General features: G+C 46.8%; 1 protein-coding gene across 4 annotated transcripts in view; it reads right to left on the bottom strand.

Annotated features, from left to right (window-relative positions):
- The window catches only part of HMCN1 (hemicentin 1), a 314549-nt gene that overhangs the window by 102085 nt on the left and 190791 nt on the right, over positions 1-21673 (bottom strand). For all 4 annotated transcript variants that reach the window (XM_077928329.1, XM_077928326.1, XM_077928327.1 and 1 more), the window contains 11 exons: positions 20674-20835; positions 19087-19368; positions 18010-18177; positions 16096-16209; positions 15262-15348; positions 10892-11083; positions 8323-8496; positions 6854-6967; positions 4565-4710; positions 2505-2655; positions 2074-2274 (listed from right to left, as the gene is read on the bottom strand). In XM_077928329.1, the coding sequence (XP_077784455.1) occupies positions 2074-2274; positions 2505-2655; positions 4565-4710; positions 6854-6967; positions 8323-8496; positions 10892-11083; positions 15262-15348; positions 16096-16209; positions 18010-18177; positions 19087-19368; positions 20674-20835 (1791 nt within the window). The remainder of the gene's footprint in view (positions 1-2073; positions 2275-2504; positions 2656-4564; positions 4711-6853; positions 6968-8322; positions 8497-10891; positions 11084-15261; positions 15349-16095; positions 16210-18009; positions 18178-19086; positions 19369-20673; positions 20836-21673) is intronic.

Here is a 21673-nt window from a genome sequence, read left to right as displayed (position 1 = left end):
CAGCCTTCCAGCCAAGTCGGGGGGCAGCGGCAAGGGCGCGCTGCACCTCTCCCGCTGTCCCCCGAGTTTGCAGGGCTGGCGATGGGGAGGAGCAGGCTTCTCCCCCCGCCAGCCTTCCAGCCAAGTCGGGGGGCAGCGGCAAGGGCGCGCTGCGCCTCTCCCGCTGTCCCCCGAGTTTGCGGGGCTGGCGATGGGGAGGAGCAGGCTTCTCCCCCCGCCAGCCTTCCAGCCAAGTCGGGGGGCAGCGGCAAGGGCGCGCTGCGTTTCTCCGCTGTCCCGGACGGCTTTCAAAAGCCTGCCTTCAAAAGCCGTCTGGGACAGCGGAGAAACGCGCTGCCTTTCTCCGCTCTCCCGGGAAGGCAGGCAGGGGGGAGCAAAGGCTTTCGCCCCCGCCCGCCTTCAGAAGAGGTCAAGGACCTTCAAAAGCCATCCGGGACAGCGGAGAAATGCGCTGCCTTTCTCCGCTCTCCCGGGAAGGCAGGCAGGGGGGAGCAAAGACTTTCGCCCCCGCCCACCTTCAGAAGAGGTCCAGGACCTCTTCTGAAGGCGGGCGGGGGGCGAAAATCTTTGTCCCCCCTGCCTGCCTTCCCAGGGGCTTTTAAATCGCCCCGGACAGCGGAGAAGTCCTCCGCTGTCCCGGGGTTTTTTAAAATGCTGGGGGTGGGAAGAAAAGCCCTTGTCCCCCCCCCCCCAGCCTTCAGAAGAGGCCGGGGGACAGACTGTCCCCGGACCTGGTCTGAAGGCGGTTTCCCTAGGAACGCATTAATTGATTTTCAATGCATTCCTATGGGAAACCGTGCATCGCAAGACGAAAAACTCGCAAGACGAAGAGACTTGCGGAACGAATTAATTTCATCTTGCGAGGCACCACTGTATCCGGAGAGGCGGCCTTCAGGCGAGTTTTAATTTTAATTTTCCTTCTCCCACTTAATGCCCCACGCTCGCCCGAGCAGCTTGCAGTCCTCGGTAACCACGGAGACCCGAGGGAGGGGAGGGAACAGGGAAGTCGAGGGCGGCGGCGAGCCGCGATAACGTCAGTGGGCCGCGCCGCCTCGCCCTGGCACGGTGTGAGAGCCCCGGCTAGTGGTGCGAGCTTCAGAATAAGTGGGATCCGCGTGCGCGAGACCGAGATCGCGGGTAAGGAGCTCAGCCCTGGGCAGGAGGAAGCGGGGCCGCGCGTGCGGGCCACATCCCCACAGAGAGCGAGCCTCCCCCGGCCCACCACTCCGGGCAGGTCCACTCGCATGAGGGGGCGGCGATGGCGACGGCCGGCAGCTTGCCTGCAATGCCATCCCTCGAGCAGGCGAGGAGCCCGGAGGCTACCAGATGCGAGTCCTCTTTCCCACCCTGCTCGGGAGTCCAGAGCACTTGGTCGCATTCAGGATCTAGAGTGGGGAAGCGGGGCTTGTGTCTGGGCTGGACACATTGGGCTGCCTGTGCCGCTCGACCTGCGGGGAGAAATCAGGGTGGGAGTCACGACCGTGAGGCAAGGCTGCCAAGTGTGGCAGAAGAGGACACGGCCGTCGCACCTGTCCTTAGGTAGGAGCTTCTTCCGTGTCGACCTGCTGCCCTAAAGTCTTGGCTTTTTTCTTGGCTTTTTGGCGGTTGGCACAGAAGGAAGGCAAGGGGGAGGGGGAAAAATTGAAACTTACACTTTCGTGCGTCCCTCCCGGCGTGACGCTGCGCGCTGACGTCACGGGGCTGTAATGGTGGTGTGCCTCGAGATTTTTTTCATGAAACAAGTGTGCCTTTGCCCAAAAAAGGTTGGGAAACACTGCTTTATCTCTTATTAGCTCACACATAAATTTCTCTACTACAACTCAGAGTGGTGATGGCACATGAAGCTATGGACACTGGGGTGGGGTGGGGGAGCTAATTTAATTATTGTAACAAAAATAAATATGCAAGGTAAAAGTGAAAGTGCAGGGCATCTTGGGATCCTGCAGCGTTCATAGGTTTACCCAAATGATTTCAAACAATAACCTTAATATAAAATGCCCTTGAAGAAATGCTTTTCTTAAGACTATTGAGTGGACATCTTAATTCATAATTGCTCATCTGTTTAATACAGACCTGGCAGGATCAATACTTTATCACTGGAACTCAGAGGGTAACCGTCTTTATACCACGTGAGTAACGGAGGGGGAACAGCATTCGTCTCACAGTACAAAGAAAGAGGATTATTCATGATCACATCTTTCGCTCCTCCTCCCTGGCCATCCAGCACATCACCATCTTCCCAGCTTCCATACGGTTTTCGGAAATTAGGGGGAACTGTGATAGATGACATGGGCAACAGGCAAGTAGAAAAGAACAAGACATTTAATCTTTCCTATTCCCTTCCATTTTTGCTCCCAGTATACCTAACTGCATGCTAGCCACCCATTTTGCTAATAAATAGTACAAGCAATTGCTCTTAACATATTAAGTAAACAGAGGCATATTTGGGGTTTTTCTTATAACCCAAGAATGGATAGGCAGGTGGAAATCAAGACCCTTTTTACCTTGGATGTTGACATCAAACTCCAGCTCATCCTCTCCAGCGATATTTGAGGCTATACAACTGTAACGGCCAGTGTCAGATATCTGAGCTGACTTGATTTGCAGAACGCGCCCACTGGCTTGGATTGTTATGTGGTCATCTGATGCAATAGGCTGTGATTTAATTATCAAGAGGCGTACATGAGAATTTCATCCTTATTTTTAAATGCCCATTAAAATGCATGCATAAAACGTGTCCATATTTTGTGACCCACAAAGTCAAACCAGTGACGTGGTTTTTGCACTGGAGCTGCAAAACCCAACCTGCAAGGCTTTGCATTGGACTTAGAGAGCTCAAGATTCAAATGGCTGGCTAGTGCCTAAGAATCACTATGGGGAAGGTAATTGAAAACGTGTTGGGTTCAATTACTATGGGTGGAATTAAACATCTAAGGAGATCGTTGCACATATATATGAACCAAGTGTCTGAAATAGTGCAGGAGAGCAATCCTGAAGCCATTTTGACTCTCCCAATGACCTCAAATATTCCTCTGAAGTAAGGAAGGCAAATGGGGAAAGCCTTCCCACTGTCTTTTTGCTTGCAAATCCTGTCTTAAGGGCGTATTTGTGTTTGAATAGCGTGAGCCTGTGACCTGGATTCAGCAACTAAAGTATTAACCATCACTAAAGAATGGTCAGGCTGCCCAGGTAATGCAATCAGTGACCATCTTCAGGTATCTTGGCAGACAGGATTTCTGCTGAAGACCGTCTCCTTCTGTGGTGTATGCATAATGTTTTGGGGAGTGGTCTTGGGCTACAGGGTGGGCAATTTCAAAAGTCTATATAAGGGCTTGTTCAGGGTTCTCCTCCCTCCTGCATGTGGTAAGTGGGGACTCTGTTGCAACAGTTCCTTGAATAAAGATCAGGCTTACTAGCTACTTTGCTTCTCAATATACTCTGGTTGGCCTCTGTTATTTTCTCCTACTGATACGGAACACACCTAAGAACTCTATACGGGCTCTGATATACCCCTTAAGGGAAAGGGAGCAGTTTTTTCTTTTAACTGTTGCATTGGGGGGGGGGAGAAGGGAGAGCATTTGGTGGGGGTGCAGGGTCTGTACTGGGGGGGTCCACTGCACTAGTAGGACTTGTTGCACTGGCTTATGCTAATATAACATCTTACTTCAATCTGGCCCTCATTGGGTTGTATCCAACTAACTTCTACACAGAGTAGAGCTACTGAACTGAATGAATGAGTCATATCTATTGAAGTCAATGGGTCTACTCTGAGTAGCATTAACTACAACCTCATGCCTTCGTGCACCCAGGAACCTGTTCCCCATTTCCCCTCTGCCTGGTGTTTGATATTGGACCTTTCTGTTCTTGCTGTTCTGGGGAGGCAGAAAAAACAGGAGGTTATCCTAAAGACCTCACATGCATTTGCGCTGCAAGTTGTGCAGTTCTGAAATAAGTCATGATCTAACAGTCCATTTTTCCTAGTATTTCCATCTCAGTGTTGAAGCTATTACTATTTCCATTTTGTTTACTTGCAAATTATTAAGAAGAGAGTCGTTTTAAAAGGGACCGTATGCTGGCCCCTTCTGCTTTGCCAACAGAAACAAGAATAATATTTCTATTAATATGCTTCCTCATACGGGGACTCTTAACTCTTGCCAAAAGACCAGCTCTGGAAAAACTTAGAGCATCCAGTTCTCAGTTGATTGGATTTACTCTTATGTCAGTACCTATAAAATTCTAGGAGCCAAGAGCAATAATCCACATGCCAGTGAAAGCAAAATATGGAACCGATTCTAAGCACAGAGTGCTAAAAAGGAAGACCAAGGAGGAGCAGTATGGAATTGCAAAAGGACAGAGTGCAGGAGGCATTTCCTCATATGCCATCCTGTGGTTCTGAGATGTTGTGGTATTCACAGCTTTCTGCATTCCATGGAAAGAAAAGATAGCTTCCTAGGGTGCTGAATTACTATGTTTTTGTGAGATGGGATAGAGGGAAAGAAGACAGTGCTGTAGAAAACTTTGTTTTTAAAACTGCTTGTTGAAAGGAAATAATTTGGTGACTGGCCTGTCCATCCTTGTACCATCTGATGCCCGCAGCAGGAATTGCATGTGCTTCACACTCCAGTGTAAGGCTGTTGTTCACTCTGATCTTCACTTCTTTAGGAGATAAACCCACTCCAGACAAGTCCCCTCTGTTTATGGTAGGAGGGACTGCACAGAAAGAAAGACCCCATTAATTGAAATATAATTTCTCACGTCAATATCCACTGCATTATCAGAAAGAGAGCGTACATGGGTAGGAGTGATGCAGAGCTGGGTGATTTGCACCACATGAATGCCCACATCAGCAATTAGTCATTCAGGGCAACTGGATTACTGCAATGTGCTGTATGTGGGGCTACCTTTGGGACTGATCTGCAGGCTGGCTCAGAAGGCAGCAGCTAGATTGTGTGTAAAAGGTAAAGGGACCCCTGACCATTAGGTCCAGTCACAGACGACTCTGGGGTTGCGGCACTCATCTCGCTTTACTGGCCGAGGGAGCCGGCGTACAGCTTCCGGGTCATGTGGCCAGCATGACTAAGCCACTTCTGGCAAACCAGAGCAGCGCACGGAAACACCGTTTACCTTCCCGCTGGAGCGGTACCTATTTATCTACTTGCACTCTGATGTGCTTTCGAACTGCTAGGTTGGCAGGAGCAGGGACCAAGCAATGGGAGCTCACCCCAGCGCGGGGATTCGAACCGCTGACCTTCTGATCAGCAAGCCCTAGGCTCTGTGGTTTAACCTACAGCGCCACCCGTGTCCCTAATAGGTTGCTTGTACCACCAGCATTTAACACCCTGCTTTCAGGATGTGCACTAGCTACTGATCTGCTACCAGGTCCAGCTCAAGGTGTTGTGGTAGTAACACATATGGTGATAAACAGTTCAGCAACAGGTTGTTTCAGGGACCACCTTATCCCTTATAGGACCCCTGGATGATTAAGCCCAATCAAAGGCGACTATGGGGTTGCGGCGCTCATCTCGCTTTCAGGCAGAGGGAGCCGGTGATTGTCCACAGACAGCTTTCTGGGTCATGGACCCAGCAGGACCAAACCACTTCTGGCACAATGGAACACAGTGGCGGAAACCAGAGCGCATGGAAAAGCTGTTGACCTTCCTGCTGCAGCAGTACCTATTTATCTACTTGCAGTGGCGAAAGCAGTGCTTTCGAACTGCTAGGTTGGCAGGAGCTGGGACCAAGCAATGGGAGCTCACTTCGTCATGGGGATTTGAACCACCGACCATCCGATTGGCAAGCCCAAGAGGCTCAGTGGTTTAGACCACACCGCCACCCGCATCCCTTATACATCCAGTAGATTGCTGCTTCCTGCAGGAGAGTTAGTTTCTCCTCAAAGTGTCAAAGACTGCAGAAGCCTGTGCCACAGTAACTCAGGGCAGGGCTTTCTGTGTGGCTGCCCCTATTGTGTGGAACAGTATTCCTGTTGAGGTACAACAAGTGGCCACCATCTGCCCTTTGCTCTAAACACTGGATGTTTTTGTTTTGACGGGTTTTCCAGCTGAAAAACCTAAGACCAAAGAAGACATGACATACACACAAAACAAATGCCTTCTTTATTTTTTAATGAAATGCAGCTATGGGTGTCTGCAGTCTTGAGAGGAAACATGGCAAAGGCTGCTTAACTGTTTCTTCTCTAGTCTTTTTCCCCCCCCTCCACCCAAAAACATCCACACTTCAAGTTGCTTTTTCACATGTAGGCGGAAAGTTCTTTTCTACAGCACCTGCAACAACAGGTGCTGGAAGCTATTTTGAATGGGGGAAACGGATGAAGAGAAAAAGTTAAGCAGCCTCTCTTCCACTACCAACCTGGCAGGCTGCTCCTTTACCTCAGACATATATGCTCTCTGCTCCAAGTCTTTTTCCTGCTGCCTCGCTTGGCACTAGCATGCCAAGGGAGAAACGAAGCAAAACAAAATGTAGGTATATGGCTTCACTTTGGTTCATAGGTGAATCATTCAGTCATTGAATGAGGTTGTATTATAAATCCCAAGCAGCAACGGAGAGAAAACTTGGGGTGAGAAAACCAAAAATACAGTGGTACCTCGGGTTAAGTACTTAATTCATTCCGGAGGTCTGTTCTTAACCTGAAACTGTTCTTAACCTGAAGCACCACTTTAGCTAATGGGGCCTCCTGCTGCCGCCACACCGCCGGAGCACGATTTCTGTTCTCATCCTGAAGCAAAGTTCTTAACCCGAGGTACTATTTCTGGGTTAGCGGAGTCTGTAACCTGAAGCGTATGTAACCCAAGGTACCACTGTATAGGGATTACAGCAAGATTGTTAGCATGCTTACTGTATACTTTGACTTCATAGTGTTTTAACATTTCCCCAGCTTCATTTGTAGCTATGCAAGTGTATCTGCCAGTGTTGTCTTCCTGGGCATTCAGAATCTGTAGAGTTCGACCACCTGTGAAACAATATGGTTTGCTTAAATTAATGCTTGTATGCTTTCCTCTGAAACAGGCAGGGACTCTGTATGAATCACGGTTGGCTAACAATGTCAATGAAATAAAATGAAACCATGCTTACTTCATCACATGCTAAAGCCGAAGAACTAAAGGAATTCTTGGGAGGTGGGCTCTAGCTAGAGTGATTCTGGACCAGCCTTGGGTCTCCAGATATTGTTGAGCAACAATTCCCACCATTCCTGACGACTGGCCCTGCTAGGTAGGGATGATGGGAGTTGTAGTTCACCTGGGGCCCCAAGAGTCAGAAAGACTGCTCTAGACTGTCACTATTTTGCATGTGGGATTCAAGGATAAACCAGAACTTCAGGTTTGCACAGTTAAAATGGATTAAAAGGTTCTCTCTCTTGTAATGAGAATGAAGCTCATGTACCGCATTTTTCGCTCTATAGGATGCACTTTTTCCCCTCCAAAAATGAAGGGGAAATGTGTGTGCGTCCTATGGAGCGAATGTAGGCTTTCGCTGAAGCCTGGAGATCAGAGGGGTTGGTGTGCACCGACTTCTCTCGCACTCCAGGCTTCAGGCAGCTATCTGCAAACCTTCAGAGTGTTCCGAAGGCTTGCGGATAGCAGCCTGCAGCCTGAAGCCTTCTGAGCACGGCGGGAGTTCCCGCCAGGCTCCAAAGGCTTGCGGATAGCAGCCTGAAGCCTGAAGCCCGGGGAGCGCAGCGCCAACTCCCGCGCAATCTTGCCACTGCTCCTGGACCTGTTTTGGGGGCTGGGGTCGGGGGAAGCTCGGGCTTCCCCCGCCACAGCCCTGCGGCTAAAAATGAAGCCAAGACAGCGAGTGGGATGGATCCCGCTCGCTGTCTTGGCTTCCTTGCTCTTTAGCGATGGGGGGGGGGGGATAATTTCCCCCCTTTATTCCCCCCCCCTAAAAACTAGGTGCGCCCTATGGTCCGGTGCGCCCTATGGAGCGAAAAATACGGTAAGTCAACATTCCTCCAAACAAACATTCCTTCCATATGTAAACAAAATGCCAGGAAGAAAGCTTCTGACCTAGTCTTCTCCCTCATGTGTTCATTCTTATGTAGAGGGAATATTTAGATGTTTAGTTGATCTGATTGCTCCTAATGCTTTTGGGATAAGTGAAGTGGCAATTTTTTTTTTTTAAAAACTGCAATCGTCCTACCAGAATATAGCTGTACAAGATGCAGAACACATTAAATTCTGCCCACTTGAAGAGCAGTGACTGACTAAAACTTGTGCATCACTTTCTGCCCCACGTAGACTTCTCTAAGTAATACAGTGACAAAAACTGCAATCCAAATAATATAAAGAAACAAAAATATATTACCTGGCAATATCCTGATATTCCTATTTGATTCTATGGGAGCTCCATCTTTTAGCCAGGTGATTGTAGCCGGGGGATAGGAATAAGCCTCGCAAACCAGTGATGTGGGGTTATTCAAAATAACTGTGACTTCTTCGGTGCCCCCGTCATTATCTGCACCCACAATAGATGGAGACACTGAAGAAGAACCGGGGGTGGAGGGAAGGAGATGCGTAAGAGAAAAGTAGAGTGACCGGTTCCTGTGGATTCCAGCTGCATATTCAACACAGTGACCACATTTGAACCTTTGATGGTGATGGTAAGGAAGTGTGTATATTCGCCCCAGCAGAAAACATCCGGTATATCTGCTACTAAATCCAAGGGCATATCTAGCTACATCCATAGGAATGTACATCAAATTTCATTAGGGTGTGCACCTAGGGATTTTTTTACTTTTATTTTACAGACACACCTTTATTGAATACATAAAGGGTAAAGGGACCCCTGACCATTAGGTCCAGTCATGGCTGACTCTGGGGTTGTGGCGCTCATCTCGCTTTACTGGCCGAGGGAGCTGGCATACAGCTTTCGGGTCATGTGGCCAGCATGACTAAGCCGCTTCTGGCGAACCAGAGGAGCTCACAGAAACACCGCTTACCTTCCCGCTGGAGTGATACCTATTTATCTACTTGCACTTTGAGGTGCTTTCGAACTGCTAGGTTGGCAGGAGCAGGGACCGAGCAACGATTGAATACATACTCTGCTATAAAGGGATTTATTTTTATCATCAAACAAATTAAAACTTAACTAAACTATTTTTGTTTAAATTAACATCTAAACTTCACCTTGAAAATACTTTAAAAAATGAGACACAAAATACCATTATTATTTTCTTGCTGTTGTGATAACCAGGTTTATAACAAAGATACAGTCAATTTTCATGATCATTGTATTCAACCAGATAATAAGCTAACCCGAATTGACCAAAACACATTAAGGTTTCTGCATCTTCCTGTCCTGGAGAATGAGATACCGCTCACCAGGTGTGAGCAAAAGATGGAGAGTGGAACCTGGGTGGAAACAGAACCATGAGACAGATGCAGGTGCAGGCATTCCAGCCTTTTTCTTCTGCCTGCATCTCTGTGTTTGCTTCTCCCTTCCGCCTTTTCTCTCCCCAACCGCTGCTTCCCTCACCACAATCCCATTTTTTGAAACATTAGGGTGCATCTGGGCACACCCCTGGGAGTCGTACTTTTGTAGGAAGCCCAAGGATCTGTAACAAAATTCTCACCACCACCACCAACCTACAATTTCCAAAGATTCCTGGGACAAGAACTATTTATATTTAAACCAAGCACCAAGAGCCTGGAGAGCAGCTTTGCACATAGCTAGGGATGGACGGACCTGCCATTTTCATTCTCTCATTTTCCCAATCTTAAATTCGTTCCTCACATTTCTCTAATAATTTGGGTTGTGTTTTTAAAATTCGCACGAAAATCCATCAGCCGAGATCATATAACACCGGTCCTGAAAGACCTACATTGGCTCCTAGCATGTTTCCGAGCACAATTCAAAGTGTTGGTTCTGACCTTTAAAGCCCTAAATAGCCTCAGCCCAGTATACCTGAAAGAGCATCTCTACCCTCATCGCTCAGCCCAGACACTAAAGTCCAGCGCCGAGGGCCTTCTGGTGGTTCCCTCGCTGCGATAAGTTGAGGTTACAGGGAACTAGGCAGAGGGCCTTCTCAGTAGTGGCGCCTGCCCTGTGGAACGCCCTCCCATCAGATGTCCAGGAAATAAGCAACTATCTGACTTTTAGAAGACATCTGAAGGCAGCCCTGTTCAGGGAAGTTTTAAATGTCTGATGTTTTATCTTCTTCTTCTTCTTCTTCTTCTTCTTCTTCTTCTTCTTCTTCTTCTTCTTATTATTATTATTATTTATTTTGGGAGCCACCCAGAGTGGCTGGGGAAACCCAGCCAGATGGGCAGGGTGTAAATGAATTATTATGATGATGATGATGATGATGATGATGATGATGATGATGAATTTTCTCTGTTATATAAATGCATTCACATTTTTATTGCTATATGTTGTGATGGGAAAGAAATTTGGTTCAGTCAGATTCACACATTCTGAAACAGTGGGCTTAGACTCACCTCCACTGCCCAGCTAATTTCCCAAGGGGAAACCCGTTCATTAGCACTGAATCAAAAAACAAACAAAAAACAGCAGTTGGGTTGATTTAGCGCTAAAGACCTGGGTTCCCAGGGGAAAGTGGAGGGGCAAGGGCAAAACTTCTCAGACCTGTCCTTTCTAGGCACAGAACAAGCAGAAGTATGGAAGAGTCCAACATGTGAACCAAAATGCAGGCATCCTTCAAGCTTCAGATTTCTCCAAATTTTGCAATTCAGTTCTCTGACCAATGTATACAAAAATGCATATAATAGAAAGGTGTGTATAAAAGTGGATATATCACTAAGAATGGCATAGAGTCGTGCAACACATTAGGGGAAATTGCATGCAAAATGTTTTACTGACATATTCCGTCGAAACAGATCTTCCTTCTTCTATGGAAAACACACAGGAATCTTACCAAGTACATTAACACTGAAGGTTCTGCTCTTGTCTCCAGCTGTATTGGACGCAATGCAGGTGTATCTCCCCGTGTCAGATACTTGTGTATTTGTAACTTGAAGAAAGCGCCCGTTGGATATTAACTGATGGCTGTCATCCTCTAGGAAAGGTTGCCCGTCTTTTAACCATGTGATCTCTGGGATAGGGTTCCCTTTTTTTAAAAAAAAGCAAAGAAAAACAGCAACATATATTTGTAACTGTTAATGACACTTCATTGTTCAGGAAACTTTAAAATTAAAATATAAAGTGAAAACTATATATCAGAAAAAGATATATATAGATAGATATATAGATATATAGATATATAGATATATAGATATATAGATATATAGATATATAGATATATAGATATATAGATATATAGATATATAGATATATAGATATATAGATATATAGATATGAGGAACAGTATAGGTATAATGCATACAGGTACAGACTATTTTTTGTTGGTAGGTAAGGGTATTTTTTTTAAAAAAATCACAGAACACTTCTTCAGAGAGCTATTATGTACATGTCTGCAGAGGCAGTTAGATGTGAGCCCAACATCAAATGCAAAAAAAAAGTCATGGATTGACTCCAACTAAGTTTTACCCAAAGCTGAGCAATTGAAATTAATGGACCTAAATTAGTCACGTTCATTAATTTTAATGGGTCTACTCTGAGTGGGACTAGCACTGAATACAACCTTATATTCCATTAGTAGAGAACTTCAGAACAGCTCTGTGAAATTCAATAGTTGATTTTTTTTTAATCACCAGTTTGAATTCGGTCTAAGATGATATACATTTGCTGTGGACATTTGCAAAGCAAACGTGATAGCCATTTGTCTTAAAGGCAGAATTATTTTACACCTGAGTTACTTCATATTGTGTTGGCCACTATCCCACCTTCCTACTGCCAAGTTTGCCTCTGTATACGCAACACATTTTCCTACCGCAAAGTAAAAGTTTACAGTAATTCTGTGGTGGAGAAAAATCACAGTGGGCTGTATTTACAAAATATATCTTGGCAACGGTCCGGTGCAGATGTAACACTGGTTCCCTCCAAACCATGCTTTGCAATTCTGGAACCAAGCTCTCTTCCATTCCTTCCTTCCATCTTAATTGCAAATGCTCTCTCGCTCTCTTTATCTGTCTTAACCATGGCCCAGCATTATATGCGCATCAATGCTAAACCAAGGTTAATGTCAACCAGGGCTGCCCTTGTAACTAGAGAATGAAACGGCCTTGGGAAACTTTGTCAAGAGGAAACTGTGCCAGAATTAACCTTGATTACTAACAGTGACAAACCTAGACAGCATCCTAAAAACCAGAGACATCACCTTGCCAACAAAGGCCCCTATAGTTAAAGCTATGGTTTTCCCAGTAGTGATGTATGGAAGTGAAAGCTGGACCATAAAGAAGGCTGGTCACCGAAGAATCTATGCTTTTGAATTATGGTGCTGGAGGAGACTCTTGAGAGTCCCATGGACTGCAAGAAGATCAAACCTATCCATTCTGAAGGAAATCAGCCCTGAGTGCTCACAGGAAGGACAGATCCTGAAGCTGAGGCTCCAGTACTTTGGCCACCTCATGAGAAGAGAAGACTCCCTGGAAAAGACCCTGATGTTGGGAAAGATTGAGGGCACAAGGAGAAGGGGACGACAGAGGACAAGATGGTTGGACAGTGTTCTTGAAGCTATCAGCATGAGTTTGACCAAACTGCGGGAGGCAGTGGAAGACAGGAATGTCTGGTGTGCTCTGGTCAATGGGGTCACGAAGAGTCGGACACAACTAAACAACTAAGTAACAACAACAACAACTGACAGAGAACATGCAACATAAAACCTGCAGTTACCGCAGCACATGTGGGACCCTTTTGTGCAAAGCTGAACTTTCCATGGCTTTGAACAGCAGTTACACAAGCCATGGCTTAAGAATCACTCCCTGGCTTAACTAAGGAATCTTATGCCATAAAATGTTGAATCGCATTCGAATTTGGCACAGTCTAGGAAGCAGCGGGAAGTTGCTGTTTCTAAGGACGCTGCTAATGACCTGAAATGCCTTCGGCTTGCAGCATTCGAAAGCTGTGTTCCTGCTCCCAGTTCCATCTTCATCTGCCAGCTCCAATCTCAGTAACAGTGCAGAAGGAAAGCCCGTCTTCCATACAAAAGGGGAAACCTAAGTCTTTGGTCTTTGATCATAGTGTTGGTTTGTCTAGAACTTGTGTGTTTGTGTATGGAATAGATGGTTGGAGGCCATGTTTATTCTTCATTGTTGTAGTGGTTCTAGGGGTTGCTCGTGCGTAAGCCTGTCCCAACACCTGGCTGGGTTGCCTGTGAACCTTTTCTGTCCGGACAGCCACTCTCCCATGGCTGTCTCAATCGCTGGCAGAATCCGTCAGTGGGCGTTTCTTAAACTTCTTCCAGCAAAGAAGCTCTTTGACGCCTAGTCTCCTCCTACTCTCTCTGCGTGAAAGCCTTCTGCGCAAGGAGGGCGTAGGCAGCGGAGGACCTCTATCTCCCCGCTGGTCCCCGGCAAGGAGTCCTGGGACCGCCTCGCCGCTTCCCCCATCTGCCCCCCTTCTCCACTGGTGCTACGCTGATTCTCTTCCCCAGAAGATGGGCTGCCTCTCCTACTCCCGGGACGCTCTCTGGAATCCCTCTGGATTTTGCTCTCTCCCTCCGGCACTGATGGCAGTTCCCTGACAATTGTGTTTGGGTTTTTTGCCCTGCCCACTATTGGAATATGACCACTGAAAGGTTGGCCAAGTTTGAAGCTGCCCCTCAGACTGAAAGCAATTCCCTGCCCCTATATTAAATGATTTTGACCAAACTGCGGGAGGCAGTGGAAGACAGAAGTGCCTGGAGTGCTCTGGTCCATGGGGTCACGGAGAGTCGGACACGACTAAACAACTAAACAACAACAACAACATATTAAATGATATTAAATTATGAAGTTAAACAATGCAGGGAGGGGATCAGCCAAGAGAAGAAGAAGAAGAAGAAGAAGAAGAAGAAGAAGAAGAAGAAGAAGAAGAGGAGGAGGAGGAGGAGGAGGAGGAGGAGGTTTGGATTTGATATCCCGCTTTATCACTACCCGAAGGAGTCTCAAAGCAGCTAACATTCTCCTTTCCCTTCCTCCCCCACAACAAACATTCTGTGAGGTGAGTGGGGCTGAGAGACCTCAGAAAAGTATTACTAGCCCAAGGTCACCCAGCAGCTGCATGTGGAGGAGCGGAGACGCGAACCCGGTTCACCAGATTACGAGTCTACCGCTCTTAACCACTACACCACACTGGAGAGGAGGGATAGCTCAGTCAACACAGCAGGAGACTCTTAATCTAAAGGTTGTGGGTTCAAGCCCGACGCTGGGCAAAAAGATTCCTGGACTTGATGACCTTCATGGTCCTTCAAGCTCTAGGAGTGTGAATTCCTGAATCTTCTTCCCCATTTGCAAACCATGGTATGCAAGAGTCAGTATTTTGCCTGCAATTGACCATTATGACCGGCATAGAAGATATATAAAGCATAATCCTTTCTTGCTTGTTTCCTTCACACTTTGAATCTAACTTATCAATGGCCCTTTAGAACAGAGTGACTGATATCTGTCTGTAACTTTGGGGCATATTGTTCGGGAACAAATGGCCCGAGGCAGAAATCATTCCCACTCAACACTTTGCTTAGTCTCCTTTATAAATCCACGGTGGACCCTATTAATCTGACTCCACCTTCTAACTAGTGGCGAAAGCAACATGGAACACAAGCATCCTTATCTTTTGCCTCCTTATCTTTTGTTCCCAGTAGCCAATTCCTCCTTCGAGTTGTTCTGCCCCATCCCCAATCAAGCTGGCACGTGGGTGTGTTTGCACATGTGAGAGAAGAGACATTTGAGATTAGCAAGGTCTCCTCATTAAAAAATAAATTAAAAACCAAGCTCACAGAAGATCCTGCAGCATTGCTGCACATAACATAAGGGTCAAAAGTGGACATAACAGGAGGCTACCCTTGTTCACCATGGATAAATTGGAAGGTTGGAAGGGACGGCAGCTGAACAGAGAAAGACCTCAGCTTCCCAAATTGACTTAATTCATTCACTTTCCCCCCGGCTTGGCTCATTTCCAATATTGGAACCAGCCTGGGAGAAAAGAGGCTGAATAGGGAGGTAAAGCTACAGAACAGGAGAGGTGAGCTCTCCTGTCTTGTGTTGGTGCAAAAAGTAGACACACACACATGGCCTTTCTATATGAACAGGGCAGACATAGAGACAGGAATGTGGCTGTCCACATCACATCTAATCTGGCCCCAACAAATGGCCAAGTCACCTGTAATTAAGATAAACCTTGCCTTACCTGTTACTTCACAGGTCAGCATGAGGCTCTGCCTCTCTTTCACTTTCACATCTTCCAGGTTGTTTTCTCCCACAATGCCCGGAGGAACTTTTACATGGTTAAAAACAAACCGAGAAAGGCATATGAATGAGGACATCTAGTTAGCACACATTAGAAACCATAAATGCTGCTCCATTGTCAGCAACCATATTCTCAAAACATGGCTGAGAGGTGAGAAATCTTGCACCTTGCCAAGTATATGATGAAACCTTAAATACACTCATTTACGTTGGGAGCAGGGGGTTTTTCTGAGACTTTCAATGGAAATAAAGAGAGCCGCCATAATTCATATGTGCATTCATCCTATTATCTTCTCAGGTCATTTGGATGTGATAAAAGTCGTAAGGCTCATCCACACTTCTGTTTACCCCATCCCTTCCTCCCAGGAAAACCCGATTTTTGACGCTGATTCAGAGCAAATATCAGGTTTTCTCCAGATTGACATTTGTAACAACAACAACAACTAATAATAATAATAATAATAATAATAATAAATTTCTACCCCGCCCATCTGGCTGGGTTTCCCCAGCCACTCTGGGCGGATTCCAACAAAAGATTAAAAATACATTAAAACATCAGTCATTAAAAACTTCCGTAAACAGTGCTGCCTTCAGATGTCTTCTAAAAGTCATATAGTGGTTTATTTCTTTGATATCTGATGGGAGGGCATTCCACAGGGCAGGCACCACTACCGAGAAGGCCCTCTGCCTTAGAATAGCCGTGGAACTATTCATGAATACCAGGAGCTATAACCCAAAAGTTCTCTAACCCTCCTGACAGCTGTCGCATACTCACCTAAAACAGAGAGTTCATAGTTCTTCCTCTCCTCTCCTGCAACGTTAGTCACCACACAGGTGTAGCGACCGGCATCCTTCATATTCACCTGCATCAAGCGCAACATCCTGCCACCTGAAGAGGAGTCATACATTCGCATGTTATAATGAAAACTGACTGTCAAATATAGCCTGACAATATATAGTGCCCATATTGATCCCAGGACACTGTCATAAGAATTTTAAGGCCTCAAATATGGAATATTCATAAATGCACACGTATCTAAATATATGAACCAAGTGTCTGAAGTAGTACGACAGAGCAATCCTGAAGCCATTTTGACTCTCCCAATGACCTCAAATATACTTCTGCTGTAAGGGAGGCAAATGGGGAAAGCCTTCCCATTATCTTTCTGCTTACAAATCCTGCTTTAAGGACATATTTGTGTATGAATAAGGTGAGCGGGTGGCGCTGTGGGTAAAACCTCAGCGCATAGGACTTGCCGATCGCATGGTCGGCGGTTTGAATCCCCACGGCGGGGTGCGCACCCGTCGTTCGGTCCCAGCACCTGCCAACCTAGCAGTTCAAAAGCACCTCCGGGTGCAAGTAGATAAATAGGGACTGCTTACCAGCGGGAAGGTAAACGACATTCCGTGTGCTGCGCTGGCTCGCCAGATGCAGCTTGTCACGCTGGCCACGTGACCCGGAAGTGTCTGCGGACAGCGCTGGCTCCCGGCCTATAGAGTGAGATGAGCGCACAACCCTAGAGTCTGGCAAGACTGGCCCGTACGGGCAGGGGTACCTTTACCTTAAGGTGAGCCTATGAGCTGGATTCAGCAACTAAAGTATTAACCATCACCAAAGAATGGCCAGGCTGCCCAGGTAATGCAGTCAGTGACCATTACCAGGTATTCTGGCAGGCAGGATTTCTACTGTAGACCACCTCCTTCTGTGATGTATGTATGATGTTTTCGGGGGTTACAAGGTGGACAATTTCAAGAGTCTATATAAGGGCTTGCGCATCATTGTTCAGGGTTCTCCTCCCTCCTCCCTCCTGATCTTTGATAAAGATCAGGCTTATAGCCGCTTTGCTTCTTAATATTCTCTGGTTGGCCTCTGTTGTTTCCTCCTACCAATAGGGAACCCACTTACGGACTCTATACAGGCTGCTGGATACCCCGTGAAGGAAAGAGGAGCAGTTTTCCTTACAACAATACCTTAACATTTCTGCGCATTAAAATGTGAACAGAATGGATTTCTCCCTCAATCACACTTCCGCCTCGTACCTCCATGAGTTGCTGAGAAAGAGGTAAGTTCTGAATATTGAGGATTCTCCTGGTGCCTCATTAAAAAAGGTAAAGGACCCCTGGCAGTCAAGTCCAGTCGCGAACGACTCTGGGGTTGCGGCGCTCATCTCGCTCTATGGGCCGAGGGAGCCGACATTTGTCCAGAGACAGTTTTTCCGGGTCATGTGGCCAGCATGACTAAGCCGCTTCTGGCAAAACCAGAAAAGCGCACAGAAATGCCGTTTACCTTCCCACCAGAGTGGTACCTATTTATCTACTTGCACTTTGACGTGCTTTTGAACTGCTAGGTTGGCAGGAGCTGGGACAGAACAACAGGAGCTCACCCTGTTGCGGGGATTCAAACCGCCGACCTTCCGATCAGCAATCCCAAGAGGCTCAGTGGTTTAGACCACAGCGCCACCCGCATCCCTGCTGCCTCTTTATCCCACCTCTAATCAGACGGGGTATAATCCAGGAAAAGTATTGCTATGTATTACTGCTGGTGTTGTAAACTAGTTCATATTTCGTTTATTCTTTCCACAGGCTTCTACTTAATTTGACCCTAACTCTGCTGCACAAGGTGCTCATTTTAGCTTTTTTTTTTTTTTTAAAAAAAGTAACTTCTTCGCCTTCAGTATCCCCTGCTTACCTGACAGGATTCTAACAGAGCTACTCAAAAAGACAGGCTGCCCATACTTCAGCCATGTTATTGATGGGTGGGGAATTCCCGAAGCTTCACAAATCAGCGTGACAGGGTTTTTCTCGACTACGCTGATGTTTTCAGGCACAGTCAGGTCACCTGCAATGCTTGGAGGGACTGCAAAAAAAAGCACACACAAAAAAAACCCAGAAGGAAGGCACATAAGAAAGCATAATTCAATAATGGACAGCCAAAACCATCTGTTCCATAAAATAATCCACAAATGCAGAATAGGTTAACAGAATGCTTTTGGCAGCTAGTGATCACAAATGTCCTCAGTGGGGCAATATGCTCATAATATGCATGCCCCCAAGCTGGGGACTTGGATGAGCTCACAGCAAGGAACTTTCTCGTCTCTCTTGACACAAGGATAGCTGGAAGGGGGCGGGGAGAAACATGTCTTCCTTCTATGAGAACACAACACACATCTCTTAGTGGGAAAATACACACATCCCCTTTGAAAGAGACCCAGAAGTGTGGGGAAAGGAACCACAAGTCACCCAACATTCCCTCTTGACACAATTTCCTTGTAACATTAGAAGCAGTTCTAAGGAGAACAACATGGACCTCCCGTTTTATGGCTAAGGAAGAGAAAATCTGAGGTGCTCGTACTTTTAGCAGGAGGCTAGTCTGAGGAACATTTGGGGGAAATTTTCAAGATTGGGGAATTATCACTTAATTTACAGTACAGTGGAACCTCGGCTTTCGAACGTAATCCGTTCCGGAAGACCGTTTGACTTCCGAAAAATTCGAAAACTGAGGCAGAAAGGGCTGTCAACAAATTCAATTGAGAAAATTGAAAAACACGCAACGGAAGACGTTTGACTTCCAAGGCGCGTTCCAAAACGGAAGCATTTATTTCTGGGTTTTCGGCATTCGGGTTCCGAAACGTTTGTCAACGGAGACGTTCGAGAACCGAGGTTCCACTGTACAAGGTTGGGCCAGCACTGTAAAACAGAGAGGAATTGTTGATTTGGCCCCAAACATGCATCTCTTCTGTGGCACACATTTATTTCCTTTGCTCACCGTGAATGCTTAAGTCATATTTCTTGTCAGTCAGTCCTGCCACATTCACAGCAATGCACACATAGCGGCCAGTGTCTGACACCTGAGAGTTTTTAAGCCACAGACGATGTCCTTCGTCCAGTATTTCCACTCCTCTCCCACTGACCAATGGACGGCCATCCTTCATCCAGGTGACAGCTGGCACCGGAATCCCTTCTGCCTTGCATTCTAATGAAATATCATTCCCTCGAGTCACAGTTACATCCGACTGCTGGCTTTCGCTGCCCAGTATAGTTGGACGAACTATTCAGAGAAACAAAACAACATTCCAGACTTAGCACAAAGAGTTCAGCTTCCGAGAACAAAACTAAATTCGACGCAGAAAATCTGTGACTGTATGTCTTGTTTTCTTTTGCAGAATGCAGAGAGGGCAGGGGGTGGAATTCTTGTGTGGGGGCATTGCATAGGGAAAGGAAGAGCTTAAGCCTTTACCCCATGCCAATCCTACCCTCCAGGATACTATGAACTGCAACATGTGCTCACATGTACTCATATTGTGCCTCCACCCTATGCAATGGTGGGTGGCAGGATGAGATTATAGGCTGGGGTGGTAGTGCTCCCTGGGAGAGAGAGATTCAGAGGGTCAGGGCACTGTGGAGGTCAGAACTAATTCAAATGCATAGGTGGAGCCAATGCACCTGCCAAATTAATTGCACAAGGTGGACCTCTGCATTGCCTTGCCCCTCCCAGTAAAAGGTAAAAGTAAAGGACCCCTGGACGGTTAAGTCCAGTCAAAGGCAACTATGGGGTCGTGGCGCTCATCTTGCTTTCAGGCCAAGGGAGCCAGCGTTTGTCCACAGACAGCTTTCCAGCTCATGTGGCCAGCAGGACTAAACCACTTCTGACGCAAGGGAAACCAGAGCGCAAGGAAACGCCGTTTACCTTCCCGCAGCAGCAGTACCTATTCATCTACTTGCACTGGTGTGCTTTCAAACTGCTAGGTTGGCAGGAGCTGGGACAGAGCAACAGGAGCTCACTCCGTAGTGGGGATTCGAACCGCCGACCTTCCGATCAGCAAGCCCAAGACGCTCAGTGGTTTAGACCACAGAGCCACCCGCGCTGTGTCCCAGTAAGCAGTAGCGACTCTAGTGCTGGGAGGTCAGGTCAGTGCTGCCCCCACAACCCCCTCTCCACTACTGGTCCCACAGCTAATCAAGCTCAGAACCAATCATGGCTGCAGTACTGGAGCCAAGAGTAAGAACTCTCCCCCTGCAAGCCCAAACCAAACCCCCTCTGCTGCCGTTTTCAGCAAGAGACGAAAGGCAGTGGGAGATCCAATCACGGATCTCCCACAGTATGTTTAGCTTGGCCCCAAAGTTTTGGCAAAACCACCAAGGCTTCTTATTAATCTAATGTGGATAAGGTAAACTGATATTTACAAGCGGAGACTCCAGAGACCACTTTGTGGTCTTGCTGCAGAACAGAGGGTTGAACTAGATAATCGCCTGTTCCATTCTTGTTCTTTGATTGCAAGCCCTGCTTTACTCATCAACGGTCATCGCTTCCAAACCAATGAACGGCCACAAGCAATTTGACATGTTGACCTACCGTATACCACCAAGTTATACTCCTTCTTTGCTATTCCAGCAACATTTGAAGCCATACACACATAGGAAGAGGCATCTGATTTCTCAGCAATGGAAATTTGCAACTGCCTTCCTCCAGATAACACTCTGACCCTACCTGTAGGGTCAGCCAGCAGTGGAGAACCTACAAGAGAAACATTATTTCAGATAGGAATGAGCATATGATGAGGCACATGGTTCAGGGTTCTTTGACACAGATTCTATTCCAGTCATATTTCCTGCTGGGCTATGTCAACCATACTCCAACACGGTCACAAACGTTGAACCCCACTCCCAGATAGCCATTGAGTGCTGGGCACAGGTGTCACTATGTTTATAGAAATCAACATGCGTTCTGCCTAAGTCAGTGATGGCCAAACTTGGCCCTCCAGCTGCTTTGGGACTACAATTCCCATCATCCCTGACCACTGGTCCTGTTAGCTAGGGATGATGGGAGTTGTAGTCCCAAGACAGCTGGAGGGCCAAGTTTGGCCATCACTGGCCTAAGTGGTATCATTCACCTCCATTTCACTGTGGATTTAGGTCTACAGTCTTGAAATTTTGCATCCATTAAAATTGGTCCTCATGGTCAGAGGTCAAGTAAGGAAGAATGATAGGTTAGAAGTCAGCAACGATGTACTGTGTCAAGCTTGCCTCCTGTCCTACTAGGACTGGAGGAGGAAAGCAGACAAAGGAAGAAAGAGAACAGTAAGGGCAGGATCCATTACATTAATGGGTCCAAGAATTCCACGCCTCAGCCTAACTCCGCTTAAACAAAGAAAGAACAATTTGATTTGAAAGCACCTTTAACAGAAGCAAATGAGGTTTTAGAAGCAAATGTTCAAATCTGTATCAACTGCTGCCGGCTATAATGACCCAAGGACGCAGGTGGCGCTGTGAGTTAAACCACAGAGCCTAGGGCTTGCCGATCAGAAGGTCGGCAGTTCAAATCCCCGTGATGGGGTGAGCTCCCGGTGCTCGGT

Source organism: Podarcis muralis, chromosome 5 (genome assembly GCF_964188315.1).
Source record: "Podarcis muralis chromosome 5, rPodMur119.hap1.1, whole genome shotgun sequence".
In the NCBI taxonomy this organism is placed as follows: Eukaryota; Metazoa; Chordata; class Lepidosauria; order Squamata; family Lacertidae; genus Podarcis; species Podarcis muralis.
This window is presented reverse-complemented; position numbering and strand designations above follow the sequence as displayed.